This window comes from Nanorana parkeri, unplaced genomic scaffold (assembly GCF_000935625.1).
Source record: "Nanorana parkeri isolate BGI_ZX_2015 unplaced genomic scaffold, ASM93562v1 scaffold523, whole genome shotgun sequence".
Taxonomy (NCBI): domain Eukaryota; kingdom Metazoa; phylum Chordata; class Amphibia; order Anura; family Dicroglossidae; genus Nanorana; species Nanorana parkeri.
Genome location: NW_017306791.1, coordinates 704442 through 721648, shown reverse-complemented (window position 1 = coordinate 721648; position 17207 = coordinate 704442). Strand labels below are relative to the sequence as shown.

The following is a 17207-nucleotide window of genomic DNA, read 5'->3' as shown; positions in this document are numbered from 1 at the left end:
AATATTAAAAAAACTTCATACCTGTTCCTGAAGGTCGTAGTCATAGCTGTCATGCAGCAGAAGACTTAAAACATATCTTGTGTAAATCAGGGCATCAATACCACATTTCTCCAGCTCTTGTCCCAGCCAGGTCTGGACTGGGTCTAAAGCACGAAGCATCGACATTTCAAAGACAGAAACAGGGCCAGGAAACGAGCTGAAGGTGCCTTCAGATGGTAAACCATCCACAACTGTACAGATGGGGCGCATGAATCTAGGTGGTTGGCATTCCTAATACATGAAGCATTTTTGGTAGGATGTTGCTTTAGAAAGTGGAAGAAATCTTCATTCCAGGAATCTGGTGAAACGCTTCAATTCCAGGAAGATCATTTATCATTGCTGACATTTAGTCTTTATTCTTCAGGCATTACAGAAAAAATACATCTTATTGGGAGACACATTGAGATGTGTTTTCCATATAATTTCACATTGACAGAAGGATTACCTCTATGGCAGAACCTAAGAGAAAACAAAAGATACATTGTAAAGTTAGCATTTTCTGTATACACATACATTTATTATTATTTTAGTTTAAAGGGTTTCAACAATTTGTTCTCACTGGAGAATTCTGTCACCAGAGGGGTGTGGACATTTTTAAAACTACTCATCCAATGACTAAAGCAGGGGCACAATCTACCTGTCCCTCATGATAACCTACTTGTGGTGATAAATACAATTTTGGTTCAAATTATTTTTTGTAAACTGTGCTAAGAAGTGTTTCTCATTGGTCAGCGTGGTCAGGTGACTGCGCTGACCAATGAGTGCTCCCAATATCCATGGCGCAGGGCTGTGTTTAACAGCAGTACAGTCCATAATAGATGTCACCAGCACTTGATGTGTGTGAGAAGTAAAGCACTTTTTATTAAATTGTCACATGCGTCATACAGCCAACATTTCGGGGCCACGCAGGGTCCCTTCTTCTGGGCGATATAGTGACCGTAAACAGCGGTACAGGGTACGGATTGTACACCTGTACCGGTGGAGGAGGGGGAAGGATCATTCATTGAAAGGCAGGTATAGCAAGGAGGGATGGGACCAGATTTGAGAGGGTAATTCTATTTTCCCAAATTATTTTAATGCGTGTTAGAGAGTGCTGCTGCCCAGCGACCACAATATGGCGCACAGTGGAATAGGGGCAGCACTCGCACACAATGCCCATTCGCATGCAGATAGCAGGAGCGACAGGGTTGGTTTTAATTTATTTTTTTATTTTTTCTATTTTATATTTTTTTATCACTTTTTTCCCCCCATATAACTTTATTGAAATCACACAGGGGCTAACAAGCCCCTATGTTATAGCATTTGGAAATGACAGGTTCTCTTTATGAAGCCTGCCCTCCAATACAGAAGATCGAGCACAGCAGTGTGCTGTGCTCAGATAAGCAGTCTCAATCCTTCCTCTTGTGTGCCATTAAACAATGTTGTAAGTTCCACTGTTGGAAAATTCTGCCACCAGTATTCTATATAGCAAGAAAATACAGGCATCAAGATCTGACACATGCCGAAGTTTTGTACTATGACTCTGAAAATCTCTTACACCTTTGTGACCCAGCTCTGTGCAGCCTCTGATGGAAGATCTACAGACACTATCAGAAGGAGCTCCTCTTACATATCTTTCCTGCCACCTACAATAGGTTCTCAGGGAACACAGTCTTCTTGTGTCCGGTCACACAGCTCTTCACCCTCCCTCTGCATTCTGCCCAGTACACTATCTGATCCCATATATAGTGTAGAACAAAACCCTGGAATAAAATCAGGGGTGTGGAATTCGTATCGCCCGAGACATGTAATTCTGGAAGCCGGGCAAGTGTTTTTTTCACTGTTTTAGCTCTGCTACGGACAAGTAGCAGGGCTGGTTTTCTTTTCTTAAAAGGAGAACTATGAGGTGAGTGCTTTTCACTCACCTCATAGTTCTAGCCGACCTGTGACAATGAGACTGTCACAGGTCGGCTCAGTAGATCGGGAGGTGAGCGAACACATGCCGGTGTTCGCTCACTTCTCGATCCTGTTCTCGATCCTTCTTGATTCTCCCCGCCAGCGCTGACTGACAGGGGAGGGGTACAGCTGGCTCTGCCTCTAGATAGGCAGAGCCAGCTGTCACTCACGCAGCTGGGCGGATCTCGACATAGATGTCGGGATCCGCTCCGGCGTCTCAGTATACCTAAGCTATACTGAGCTTAGGGTGACGGGAGGACGCTAGTTTGTGTCCTCCCGTTACCCTAAGGAGAACTATGGGGAAAAGCCCTGACCCCATAGTTCTCCTTTAAATGAGCAGCAAGAGCGGCAGGCGTGGACGGAGCGGGGGGCGTGGAGTAGTGATGGAGCAGTGACAGAGCCGGACGGTGGAGCTGTGACAGGATCTGTCACCTCCCTCAGCCTCTGTCTCCGGCGGCCGCTGCTCGTTCCTGTCACAGGAGTTCTAGCACAGTGCTGTGCTAGAACTCCTGTGTTGGAGGTGACAGGGTCAATAAAGAGTACCTGTCACCTCCAAATGCTATCACACAGGGGATTGTTATACTAGTTTCTGCATTAGTTAGTATATTAAGCATCCTGTGCTGCCTACAACACAGTCCTATTTGCGGTATTTTCTTTCCAAGCATTGTCCCCTTGCTTCTGCACCGGTAAAAAACCCAAAAACCTCCCAAATGCATATAGAAGGTCACATTATAATCCTTTAACACAGACTCCCCCTGCATCCAAATCAAGCAGCTTTACAACATGAAGCAGGGGGTGAGCCGCACAAGCCATTCTTGAATAGGTTGCTAACTTACAAATGTCACACAGCGCACAATTTCTCAAGCTCTGGGGCAGTAGCCCAAATTAAAGAAGAATTAAACAATCGTTTTCCAATAATGAATCCAGATTAAACAAATATATATTGCCCAGCAATACATTTCTTTATATTTTTACAACACTTAGTCATTCATGTTCCCAAACAGTTGGCTCCAACTCTGTCAGCTCCACTTCCCTGAACTTCCTGTCCAGTGCAAGATCACAAGGGACAGAGCAGTCTCCAGCAGCTGTCCATCTACCAGCTTGGAGAAGTGTCTTGCCTAGTTGTGCCTATGCATTTGTATAAACAGACACAGCTTACTAACACACAAGGGTGGCTCTGTAGGACCCTGCAATGGAGATTAGCCATCCTAAAACAGGATATCAGGGCCAGAGCTCACGACACCAGCTGATTCTGCAGGAAACTTACAGGTCTATTCACAATCTAGAATAACATAGATTTTTCCAAATCCACTGTTTTGGCCTAGATTGTTCACTTCTCCTGCCTTCTCCAAACTCTTCACCCTTTTGTGAATAACCCTGTAAAAAAATGTGCATTTTCAAATAGCTAAAAAACCTTTTGACTTTAATGTCACTTATGTAACACAATGAACTCTTCGGGCTTGTTCACACCAAATGCGGACCAGATCTGCAAGTGTTTCTACACATGGTGTTTTTTGCCGCGTTTTTGACACTTTCCAGGCCGTTTTTGTAAACGGCCTTTGTGTTCAAGGGCATTTGCATGCGTTTTGGTGCGTACCAGAGCAGAAAAAATAGAGCAGACTGCAAATTTTCAACATGCTCTGGAACTGAACGCTCTGGTGTGAACTAGAGCCCAAAATACAATTGGAATACATTGGACGGAGTTTTGATGCGTTCTGTACCTGCGCTGCAACTGCTCAGCACTTGGTGTGAACAAGCCCTTATGTTTTCCAAATAAAAGCAGCAATATTTCTGTCAACGTATTCTCTCTGATATATTGTACATCATCATCAATAAGGGAAGGGATTTCAAATAGTATTGACTCACTTTCACAAGCAGGCAAATCATGGAGAGCTTAGAAGTCATTATGCTTGTAAATAGAGCTCACATGGGTCCCAATAAGGCCAAAAAATAAAATAAAAATTTGTATATACATTTTATATTACACATATATACATACACACAGAGTTAATCCTGTATCCTGCTCACTAGCACACCTTTAATACTAGATGAAGATTTTAATTTCTATAATTTTTACAAGAATGAATCAGACAACAGTACTGACGAGTGACCTCTAATCTGTGCCGCAGGACAAATCCATTTATAATCTAATTAAAAATGACAGCGCTATGGAAAGGACAGCAACTGAAGCTCTGCCATGACCTGGCTCTGACAACAACAACAAATTAGTAAATTAATACTAGATTTAATATTTCAGGTATGTTATCCTACCATACAAAACCTTCACACATGCCAATTATCATACCATGGGGGACAGAATTAAATTAAAGCGAAATAAAAGCATAAGAATTCATTATATCATGTAAAAAGGACACAGACACTACTTCCAGGGAACCCAGGTGCCTCAAGCATAGGGCAAAGCATTGTTCAAAAGCTGATTTGTCGCGGTTTGCAGGTGGTGCGGCATGCTGCTACCGCCGTCTCCTGGAGAAGTAACATGGCAACCACTGAAACAAGGAAACAAGCAGCTGGCAGATGAGGTACCACAGCACCCAGTCTACAAGTATCCTGGAAATAAATCTCATGACATTTCCACAAAAGGCAAAATGAATCTGAACTTGTCAAAAGAGGAAGGAAAAGACTTGGGGGTGCCGAGTTCTGATTCTCACAACTTCCAGACAAAGGAAAGCATTACAAATCTACTGCAACAATGGTGCAATCATTGAAGGCTGTGAGAACTGTACACAGCAATCAGTTAAAGGGCATCTCTGTGTACCAGTATGAGAACAGTATTGGGAATATTTATTTCTGGAAAATATACAAAAAGGGAAGCGTTTTTTCAGTTCATGACTTTTAGATTTCTCACTGCTGACCAAACGCTTTAAATTCTTAATAACAAAGTATAAATCCACATAAAACACAACACAAACGGCCCAGAATGAACTGATGACACCAGCCAGAATGTTGATCCTGTTCAGGACAGCAGCTCCATCCTCTAAATCCCCGATGAACTCATAAACAAGCTTACACAACTAACAAGGCCACTGCAGTGTGGTCACAATCCTATGCCGCCCAGGTAACATTGCTTTCACTTGTCAATCACAAGAACAGCAGGACAATAAAATGTATCATTTCAAACATGTTCTTGTTTCAGGTGACACCGGGATATGACATCTCATCTAACCTTACATAAAAAGAACAAGGTACCTTACTTGATCATCGTTCTTCATTGGACGTAAAATGAGGAGCATCAGAGGGTGATCCCAAAGCAAGCTGCCCCCTTCCTGAACCTCCTTCCCCACTCTCCAGCAGCTCACCTCACCTCACATGAACTCAGCATGGCAGAAGAGGGAGAGAGGGAAAAAAAAGACAAGATGTCTGATCGCAATGCAGCCCCTCCTCCTATACACAGAGGACGGGCAGGCAGGCAGGCGGGGGAGTTGATTTCGAGCTAATGATGACCTGCAGCAGGGGGGAGGAGAGATGCTCACAGATGACACTGTGAGAGGGAGGAGTGTCTCCCTATGATGTGATCAGGACCTTGTTCACACTGTCAGATTGCATCAGCCCCTCATACTGATGGGGGGAGGGGAAATGATCATTGCATGTTACTGTACAGCAGTCCCTCCACCAGACCCCTTGCTGCTAACTGCTCACAAAAACCATATTTACACCAAAAGAGAGGGCGGCTCCTTACTATATTAACCCTTATGATGCCAGGTTCCCAGTCAATAGGAGGGTGGGAGAGGACGGCCATCTGTGCAAACATTTGTGTATAACAACAAAGCCAAGGAAGAGCATGGTGGTGTAGGGGGTTGAACCTTTAAAGGTTCCATTTAACATCTGAAAAGTACTCAAAAGCTACAAACTACTAGTAACAAAGGGGTTAATGAGCACATGACCTTTTACATGACTGAAATCCTCACCCATTACAATCAGATTTTGTTAGCTCAGCACAGGATTACAGAAGATAAAAGGGAAACCAATTGCGTAAGACATTATCCAATATGTAATGAACACTCCCTTCTCCCAGGACATTATTCATGGGGGGGACTATAAGTCCCACAAGGTGCCGACAAGGAAGGAGTAACCTCTGAGCCATAAATGTCCACAGAGAAAGGATTACAAGACTGACAGACCGAGGTGTGTATGTAGCAATTGTTAAATGGGAGGTAACAAGATGTTTGTTTTAAGCAAAAACACAAACAATTCATATTACATAAGTTTTTCATGAGTTACCATGGAAGTCTATGTGGATACAATTGCACTGTGTAGCACTCGGAGCAATGGTGGCATTGGCCAGTGGTCAGCAGTATTTCCATGGACAGGTAGATGTCACCGCCTTTCCAGAAGTCAATCAGCGTGCGTCTTCTGTTCCCATTATAATACAGGACACACGTATCATCATGACTGTGCCAGGGTCAGACAATTGTCTACTAATTGTCCTACAGTCACCTGTGATATCTGTCCTCAAACTCCAAAATGAGAGATACAAACATATAGCCCACCCACCAATCTGTGTTACAGAGGATCTCTACATAAACAAGAACTCCTATCTCTCAAGTGCCCATGTCTACGCACCAAACAAACATTCCTGACAAGTGCTCATGTCTACACACCAAACAAACATTCCTGACAAGTGCCCATGTCTACGCACCACCCATTTATCTCCGTCACCGGCCAGCTGAGGGCCCATGTCTATGCACCAAACAAACATTCCTGACAAGTGCCCATGTCTACGCACCACCCATTTATCTCTGTCACCGGCCAGCTGAGGGCCCATGTCTATGCACCAAACAAACATTCCTGACAAGTGCCCATGTCTACACACCAAACAAATATTCCTGACAAGTGCCCATGTCTACGCACCACACATTTATCTCCTTCACCGGCCAGCCGAGAGCCCATGTCTACGCACCAAACAAACATTCCTGACAAGTGCCCATGTCTACGCACCACCCATTTATCTCTGTCACCGGCCAGCTGAGGGCCCATGTCTATGCACCAAACAAACATTCCTGACAAGTGCCCATGTCTACACACCAAACAAATATTCCTGACAAGTGCCCATGTCTACGCACCACACATTTATCTCCTTCACCGGCCAGCCGAGAGCCCATGTCTACGCACCAAACAAACATTCCTGACAAGTGCCCATGTCTAGGTACCAAACATTTATTTCTGTCACCAGCCTGCCGAGTGCCCATGTCAATGTACTATGTATTCATTTCAGATGCCAACCTGACAAGTGCCCATGTCTACACACCAAGCATTTATTGCTGTCACCAGCCGGCCGTGTGCCCATGTATTAATTCCTGATGACAGACTGCCGAGTGCCCATGTTTATGCACCAAGCATTTGATTCTGTCACCAGCCTGCCGAGTGCCCATGTCTACACACTAAGCATTAATTCCCGATGCCAGCTGCCCATGTGTATGCAATAAGCATTCATTCCTGATGCCAGCCTGCGCAGTGCCCATGTCTATGTACCAAACATTCCTGACGCCAGCCTGCCAAGTGCCCATGTCTATGTACCAAACATTCCTGATGCCAGCCTGCTGAGTGCCCATGTACCAAACATTCCTGATGCCAGCCAGCTGAGTGCCCATGTCTATGCACCAAACATTCCTGATGCTAGCCTACCGAGTGCCCATGTCTATGCACTAAGCATTGTTTGCTGATGCAAGCCTGTCAAATGCCCGTATCTATACACCAAGCAAGCATTCCAGATGCCCGTCTGCCCTGTGCCTATGTCTACACACCAAACATTCATTCCTGATGCCAGACAGCCAAATGCCCATGTCCACACATCAAGGATTCCTTCCTGGTGCCAGCTGATTTCCAATGTCTACGCACAACACAAATTCCTGATGCCAACTGAGTGGCCATGTCTATACAACAAACATATAACACCACATACCAGGCCAAGCATTTGCCGAGCAGGTAATGTAAATCTGCGAGAAAATCCGCTAATATCAACAGGACGTGTTCACGTTGAAAATGACGATATATGTGCCAGACGTCTCCAGTCAGGGGAAAATGACCCAACACATCTGCCTGTCAACACAATACACCTTCATGTCAATGCTTATAAGTGCACATTATCAATTAAGAGGAGTGTCTTGTTTACCATGGCTAATACAGAACACTACTGGCAGTCGAAACACCAGTGCCAGCAGTGTGCCAAGCGCAGGTAGGGAGGGAAAATGGCAGCTAGGGTACCAGGGAAACGCAATGCACCATCGAAACGCAGGACACTGGGGAAATGGAAATGCAGGGCGCCTGAGAGATGCAGGGCGTCAGGGCATAGGAAACGCAGGGCGCCAGGGCACCCTGGCATGGGACATGCAGGGTGCCAGGGCACCCGGGCATGGGAAATGCAGGGCACCCGGGCATGGGAAATGCAGGGCACCCGGGCATGGGAAATGCAGGGCACCCGGGCATGGGAAATGCAGGGCACCCGGGCATGGGAAATTGCATGGGAAAGCATTCTGCCAGGAGTAATCAGTGAACCAGGGTGGGATAACAGCGCCCTCGCCCATGAACAGTGAGTGACGTCATCAGCGGGTATCCCGGCCAGTGACGACGTTAGATATCAAGCTAGGAGGTAACGGCCGTGTAACAAGGTCACACAAATCCCTCGGGTCGGACATGACACCGAGCCAGAAGGACAGTCACACTATGACCAATGTCTGAACAAGGACAGAGAGAGAGAGAGAGGCGGCCGGCAGAAGGCTGGGAAGGGGAAGCCATGTTTGAGAGGCCACGGACTGGGAACCTGCTAACACACAGCGGAAATATCTTACCTGCCAGCAACAGGGAGTGGCAGCGGCGACTGTAAGACCGAACTACCCGCAGGGCGACGGAAGAGGGTGGGGGGAGAAGGTGTACCCCGGCCTCCCCCTTACGGTTCTCTCCAGTCTACTGCAGCCCGCTCCGGGTCCGGGAGTGACGGAGAACAGCGCCTCCGCGGACACGCCCACCTTCGCCCCTGACGTCACGTGATAGCAGCGTCTTTTCGGCCGGCCGGTGGCTAGCGCGCACGCGCGGGCCCTGGAGGGGGAAGGCGGGAACTGCCGGCAAAGGCGGTTGGAGGACGCGGGAGGCCGGGCTTTCTATCGCTGCTCGTCACACTGCCAGCCAGGATCTACCACCCGGCCGCCGACCCTGGGCAGTGGCGGGAAGACGGGCTGGCTGAGGTCGGCTTAGACGGACATAGATACTCCCGATGTGTGAAATGCCTCTGTTGTCCATGACAACCATTAGTTTTTACTCTCGGGGGAATGAGCCGAAGGATGTGATCACGTGGTATAGGCGTCATAATAGGAATAGCTGCCATTTGTTTTTTGAGAGGAGGCCGGGGTTAACCCTTTCCCTATTGGAGTCTTTTTTATTCCTGGGTTTTGTATTCATAAACGCACATTATAGGCCTGACGATTACCTATAAAAATTACCAATGCAATTCAATAAAGTGTTTGTGGCGCTTTTCTGGCGTTAGGGTCGAGTTAGGAGGCCCTGCGCCAAATTTAAAAAAAAAATTGTGAATGCTATTATTGGTGACATTGACAACTCGTCAGGATGGCTGCAACAAATTACCACCTATTCTGAAGTAAGGAAACAGGAGGTTGAAAAGACCTAGTTCATCTAGGAGAAAATTGGTCCCTTAAGGTGCCCACACACCTTGCGATGATCGTACGATCATCGCAAGGTGTGTGGAAGGCGTGCGACCGTTTCTACTGTACGGTTGCACGACTTTTGTCTTATGAACATGTTTGAAAACCAGCCGAGAATCGTATGATTGTCGGCTGGTTTGTGGCATGCTCGTAAGATAATTGGCGCAAGGGCCGGTGTGCGCAAGCGCACTGCCTGTTCAGCATTGCGTCCATCGGAAGCTCGTCCCTCAGCGGGGCGGGCTTGCGATGATCGCAAGTACGATCTGCCTGTCCAAGATGGGCAGATGGCACTTTTTTTTAATTACCTTACAACCATCGCAAGACAAAAGTCTTGCGATGGTTGTAAGGTCTATGGGCACCTTTAGTCTTCCTGCATCCTAGCAACCAATGACCGGTGTGTGGCTGAGTGTCATTGGTTGCTGGGACACTGTTGGCTGCATAGTGGCATTGGTTGCTAGGACACCATGGGCAACAAAGCGTCATTGGTTTCTAGTACACCATTGGCTGCACAGTGTAACAGAACCTTTGACAAATTCATGTACATGTTTCTGACATATGCATGATCCCGACACTCTCGCCAAAGGCGGCACAGACACCCTTCACGAATTTTAGGGTATACATTTTCTAAAAGCAGAGACTCTGGGGAATACAATGGTGGTAGATCCAATTTTCTATATTATCACAACTGTTCATCAAAGTAAAAAAAAATACACAAAAGATGAGTTTTAGGGCACAATATAATACAATATAGTCCCCAGTGTTTGGTCAAACATAAACGATAAGCTTGCGTTAATCAAATAGATACTAAACGTGTCAAGTCTCATGTGCCCGTGAAACACTGAAAGAATATGGACCCCAAAATTGTCCATAGGCAACGGTTTAACCCCTTTCAGGGCCCTGTAAGCTGACTCAACCATCATTCTTCTGTCAACAGCAGCTGGTAGGGTTATCCTAAACCCCTAAATCCTCCATATTCATCCCAGCTGCCAATGTTCACCGTCATGGTGGACTTCTACATTTGGATGTTCATTGGAGTGACTGTCCTGTTCTCTGTATCATGCCAGTCCACCAACTCTGGATAGTCACATTCAGTGGCCTTTCCATCCCGGAAGATATTTCATCATGCTTTTTCTGTTTTCTCACTTGTCTAGTGGCCATGGTAATGGGACCACCCCACCCGCCTTCCCCTTTTATTAGGGTCAAGTTTGGTCTTATGGGCCCCTTATCCTCCACTGCTTACCTGAGAGGGTCCTTTTCCGCTGTATTTGTGCAGGATCTTGCCCCTAGGGTGATGGTGTGCGGCGACTTCCACCCTCGTGACTCTATAGGGCTTGCAGGTTTCCTTTTTCTTTTTTTTTACTTGACAGTGACAGCCTATCATCAAAACCGCATTGGTGTGGGACTTGCAACACAACCTGTAGATCAACATCTGGCTACATTACAGATAGCTGGCAGATCATCAGAAGTCTTCCCTTATACAGGTGAAACTCGAATAATTAGAATATCGTGCAAAAGCAATTGCAGTAATTGCTGCAAAAGGGGCCCAAACTAAGTACTGAGTACATATGCATGCTTGTACTTTTCAGAGGTCCGATATTGTTCTATGTACAATCCTTGCTTTATTGATTGCATGTAATAATCTACTTTTTTGAGGTTGTGGATTTGGGGTTCTTGGGGTTTTCATGAGCTGTAAGCCATAATCATCACAATTATGACAAATCACGGCTTGAACTATCTTGCTTTGCATGTAATGAGTCTATCTCATATATTAGTTTCACCTTTTAAGTTGCATTAGTGAAATAAATGAACTTTGCACGATATTCTAATTATTCGAGTTTCACCTGTATACCTGGTGTACTTGGGCCTGATCCTGGATACTAGGTCAGCAAGGGTCTTTCTGCTCACAGAAAAACTGGAAGGCTACCGGTCCAGATCATTCCCCTTCAGATGTTTGCGAGTTTTGAGACTAGTGGTATTGTCCTTCAAGACAGTGCTTTGCTCAGTTTTTACACCAGAACTTTGCAAGGACATTGTATCCACATAGAACCGGTTTTTCCTCTCTTAGTAGGAGAGTTACATTCTACTGCACCCTAAGGCACCTCTACTATATATTTATATATACACACCTAAACGGCTTTGGCCACCAGGGGTGTCACATGGCCATTTCTTTCTGGCCCTTCACTGAAGAATCCTAACTAAAAATGCAAGTGTCTCCATTGTGGAGGAGTACTCAACACCCTATTTAGAGGGGCGATGAACGAAGTAGGTGTTCAAAATATGAACATGAAAATGTCTTCCATTGGACCCAGCCAATTGAAAGGCCACCCAGTGAAAATATAATCCAACAAAACCACAGTGTTAGTTTGCTGTATAAGAGGTAGAACGCATCTGCTGGGTGGACTGTCAGGTACGAGCCCTCTTGGTGGGTTACATTTCCAAAGTGGAAAACTTGTCAGGCAAACTTACTAAGTCAGCAGCACTTTGGCCGGAGGAATGGTCCCACTGTCAAGGAGGTGTTTTGTCAGATTTGCATAGCGTGGCATAACCCAAACATGGATTTGTTATAATTGAAGGGTTCTCATTTCAGGTTCATAGCTAGAGCAAGAGAATCACTTGCAGACACAGTGGTTGCTCTGGTCACCCCATTGGATGCTGAAATCTCTTAACATGTGTTTTATCCATTGAGCTTCTCCCAAATCTGCTACACGGGGATCAAGTAAGAATGAATTCCCACCATTCCAATAGCTCTGGACTGGCCAAGAGGATCCTGGTTCTCTGACAAGTTCATGTAGTTGCTGGCACTCTGTGACCTCTTCTTGCATGACAATATCTGCTTTCACAAGTATTGATCCTCCACCTGCTTTTCAGTTGCTGGTTTTAACAGAATGGCTATTGAAGCCCAGGTTCTGATAGAGCAAACATGAGTTGGTCATATCCACCATGCTGATGGCTCATAAACATTCTTCTTGGCAGGTATACAATCATGTGGAAATACTTTTTCAAATTGTGTGTGGCCTCTTCATTAGCTTGGATCCTGAGTTTCCTCCAGTCAGGCATGAATCAGCATCTGGCATTGAGCGACATTAAAGGCCAGATCTCTGCTCTGACAATTTTGTCCCAGCAACTCTTGGCTTTTAATTCCTTGTTTTGTACCTTTGTTCAGCGGTTTACACTCATCAGTCTCCTCTGTTAGAAATCCCCTGACTCTTTGGGATGCTTCAGGGTTTCCCTTTGGACCTTAAAGCGGACCTTTACCCATATCTTTAAAATAACAACAAACACACATGGGTAAAGGTGCCCATACACCTTACGATAATCGTATGCGATCGTGTTTACGTCCAATAATCGCAAGGTGTATGGGTAGTGTACAACAGCAAATACTGTACAATCGTACGACTTTCAAGCATGTTTGAAAACTTTGGTCGATCGTACGATTTTCGCAAGGTTAGTGGCGTTTCCGTACGTCAAAAATCGGACGATCTACACTGCTCATGCGCAAACGAAAATGCATGCGGTTGATTATTTCAATTCGTCCAGGTGCTTTTCTTTAATTACGGATAATTAAACCTTGCAATAATCGCGGTCGGATGATGGGCCGCCGTACGACAATTGTACGACGGTTCGATCATCGGACGAAAAGTTTCGTCTAATAATCGTAAGGTGTATGGTTACCTTTAGAAATTATAATATACAAACACATACCGTATTTTGCGCTCCATAAGGCGCACTTGACCGTAGGACGCAGGGAGGGTAGGATTCTGTGTAGTTAGTGACAGCTGAGACAGGTGGCGCTGTGATTACAGCGCCACAGTCTCAGTGATCACACAGAGCAGACGAAGAACGGACGTTCTTCGTCTGCTCTACAGGCTCTATGGTGAGCTCCTATGCCATGGTCACGGGTCCCCCAGAGGAGCGGGGGACCCTGAAAACCGCGTGGGGACAGACAAGATCATCGCTGCTCCTTTCATACAAGTGATCTAATGAGATAACTTTTATGAAAACGAGCGGCGGCTCCACACTATACATTTAGCTCTGCTTGTCCGGAGCAGGGCTAAATGTACAAAAAAACTACTCGCCCAAAACTGCATGTCCCTCTCCCTCAGCTCTCACACATTCGCTCCATAAGTCGCACAGACATTTTTGCCCGCCTTTTGGGGGGAAAGAAGTGCGTCTTATGGAGCGAAAAATACGGTACTTCTAGATAATTTCCGCCTTTGCATACCTGATTTCTTTTTTCTTCCCCAGTCTTCTGGCAGTGGCCATGTTAACTAAGGGCAGATTACCAGCTCTCCATTTACTTCCTGAAACTCTGGCACATATGACCAGGACATGTGACCATGAACATCATCTCAGGGGAGGAAAATGTATTTCCTAGGGATGAGATTTCCCAGCAATGCTCTGCTGATGTAACCTTCCCAGGATGCAATGCTTTGGCACATTACATCATTTGTGCCAGAACTGGACCAGGAAGTAGATGAACTCTTATTTGTAAGTAAATGAAAAACAAGTTTGATTTTAAATCAGCATGCAGAGGTGCATGCTGCTGTGATATTTAGTAAAAGGGGGTAAAGGTCCGTTTTAACGTGAGGTCCTGCTTGTGAACTTATTTCAGAAGGCAGCCTTTCTCATTGCCCACACCTTGTCCAGAAGTGTTTGAGAGATGTCATTCCAGAAGGCCCATGCAAGGGATCTGTGACATCCAATTAGATTATCTCTTGATGGATCTGCCAAGAAATATGGCAGGCTTATTCTATGAAGAGACATGAGTCCCTGTTACTGCCCAGTCTACCGGTGAGCACATCCTGAGACTTTCAGCACTGGGAATATTTCACACGTATGCAAGTTAGCTACCTGGTTTTGGTTCCCCACTGAGTCTCCCAGCGTGTGACAACATTGGCTGATTCGGGTTTTGGACACAAGCTCCTATATATTATTTCTCAGTTTAGTAGATAGGATCACAAACAAGCAATGTTTATATTGTTTTTTTTGCCACCCTGGATTGGTGACTACTTTACCCCTCACTAATGCATGAATATCCTATGGACAGTAAGAGAGGAAAAATGTTTCCAGTGGGGGTTAGACACAGACAAGTCTTCCCTACCCTATCCAAAATGAAAACAAAACAGCTTTGGCTGGATTTTGGCTTATAGCATTTTTTTCATTTTTCCTAGATTTTTTTAATAACATTTTCAAACAAAAAGACATCTGTAAGTTTACAAGGAAGCACTTGTTCATGCTATGACCATTGGAATGTCATACAAAGAAGCTGCCTTGCAGGGCAAGGATTTTTTTTTATTAATGCGCAATATAAAAACAGTCTGATGAGATGATGGCACTTTAAGGAACGATGTACTATGTTTAATATTTACCTTTTATTCATGCCAGGACGTATAGCTCTCCCTTTACTTATTGTGCTGCAGCTCTCATATACTGATGCTGCCCTGTCGACCCTCTGCAGCTCTCATACATGGAAGCCACAGTGTGGTTTGTCAGCTCATCCTCTCCTCTTGCCACCTTGTATTCTGCATTTACCAAATACAAAGAAGGGAATTCATCAAAACTGGAGCAGACAAAATCTAGAGCAGCTGTGCATGGCAACCAATCAGGCTCTCACTTTCATTTTCAAATCTTAACTGAACAAACTGAAGAGAGAGGGTGATTGGTTGCCATGCAGATCCAGACTCCAGATTTTGTCTGCTCTAGTTTTGATGAATTCCCCCAAAAGAGTTCTGTGAACTGGTGGAGGAAGAGAAGGGTGGACAAGCAATACTGCAGCTTCCATGTATGAGAGCCACAGGAACTGCAGGAGTCTGGAAGTATAGCAAGAGCTATACTTCCTGACATGAACGTTCATCGGACCAAACAAATATACATTGCCCAGCAAAGTATTTCTTCAAATGTTAGTCATCAAGTTTGCAAACTCTTTCAGCTTGGCCTCCTTGAACTTCCTGCCCAGTACAAAGGGGAGCACAGTCTCCATCTACTAGCTTGGAGATGTCCATCTACTAGCTTGGAGGAGAGAGGAAGGGGAGCATAGAGCAGGAAAGTAGCTTCCTTTGCCGTGCCTGTTGTTGGGAGACACACACAGCTGACTAGCACACACTAGAGTAGCTTCATAGAATCCTGCAAGGGAAAGGAGCCATCCTTAAACAGGATATCAGGGAACCAGCTGGTTCTGCATGAAGGTCAAAACTTTAAGGCTAGGTTCACACCTACACTACACTGCACGACAGTCCGGACGCTCGTCCTAGGGCCACGCGATCGTGTGCTAGTGCACACAGCTATTGCCGTGCGGCCCCATTGATTTCAATGGGGTGACATCCACACGGCAATCGCTAAAAAAAATACAAGTACCTTTTTTTTCGACACACGACGCGCTGATTTTTTAGTGTTCACTTAGCATCACTTGCACGGGCAGAATCGCAGCGGGAAACCAGGCATGCGCAGTTCAGATTTTTGGCCGGGAGACGAGGAGAGACACAAGGTAAGTCTATGGACGCGTGCACCCGCATGCAGACACCGTGGGACAGGAAGTGTCCGCGATGGATCGGAGACCCGCAGCAGCGCTGGAGGGACAGATGAAAAGGACAAGAAAGAAGAAGATCGGATTAAGAGACATCATTTAAGGTAAGTGCTAACATTAACATTGGGGGAGGGAAATTTTTTTATCCTTTAATGTCACTTTAAACACCAAGAAGCAGCATCCATTGTAAGTGATTTAATCAACATTTGAAATAGCTTAAAAGGAGAACTATGAGGTCAGGGCTTTTCCCCATAGTTCTCCTAAGGGTAATTCGGAGACCCGCAGCAGCGCTGGAGGGACAGATGAAAAGGACAAGAAAGAAGAAGATCGGATTAAGAGACATCATTTAAGGTAAGTGCTAACATTAACATTGGGGGAGGGAAATTTTTTTATCCTTTAATGTCACTTTAAACACCAAGAAGCAGCATCCATTGTAAGTGATTTAATCAACATTTGAAATAGCTTAAAAGGAGAACTATGAGGTCAGGGCTTTTCCCCATAGTTCTCCTAAGGGTAACGGGAGGACACAAACTAGCATCCTCCAGTCACCCTAAGCTCTGTATACTGCGAGCTACAGCTCGCTGTATACTGAGACGCCGGGACGGATCCCGACATTACTGTCGAGATCCACCCAGCTGCGGGATTGATTGTGTCCGCCCCCCTCACCCGTCCGTTTCGCCAGCCAGCTCTAGAGGGGAGGGAATCCCTGTAGGGAGCCGTGAGTGACAGTCAAGGCTCTCTGCAGGGAATAGATCGAGAAGTGAGCGAGCGACGCTATGTGTGCTCTCACTTCCCGATCTATTGAGCTGACCTGTGACAGTTTGATTGTCACAGGTCGGCTAGAACTATGAGGCTGAGTGATTTTCACTCGCCTCATAGTTCTCCTTTAAAAACCTTTTGACTTTGATATCACTTTAAAGTGCCATAAACCGTATCAGACTTAACTTGTTTTTAAGGTGCCCATACACCTTACAATTATCTTCAGATTTTCTGTGGTCAGATGGAAAAAGTGCAACAGATTGGCCCAGGTGGAGATT

General features: G+C 45.6%; 1 protein-coding gene across 1 annotated transcript in view; it reads right to left on the bottom strand.

The window, feature by feature from the left end:
* The window catches only part of KIAA0232 (KIAA0232 ortholog), a 41937-nt gene extending 32948 nt beyond the window's left edge, over positions 1-8989 (bottom strand). The window contains exons 1-2 of the mRNA XM_018561430.1: positions 8781-8989; positions 22-498 (exon numbers count right to left, since the gene is read on the bottom strand). Of these exons, the coding sequence (XP_018416932.1) occupies positions 22-249 (228 nt within the window). The 5' untranslated portion in view covers positions 250-498; positions 8781-8989. The remainder of the gene's footprint in view (positions 1-21; positions 499-8780) is intronic.
* Between the last annotated feature and the right edge of the window lie 8218 nt (positions 8990-17207).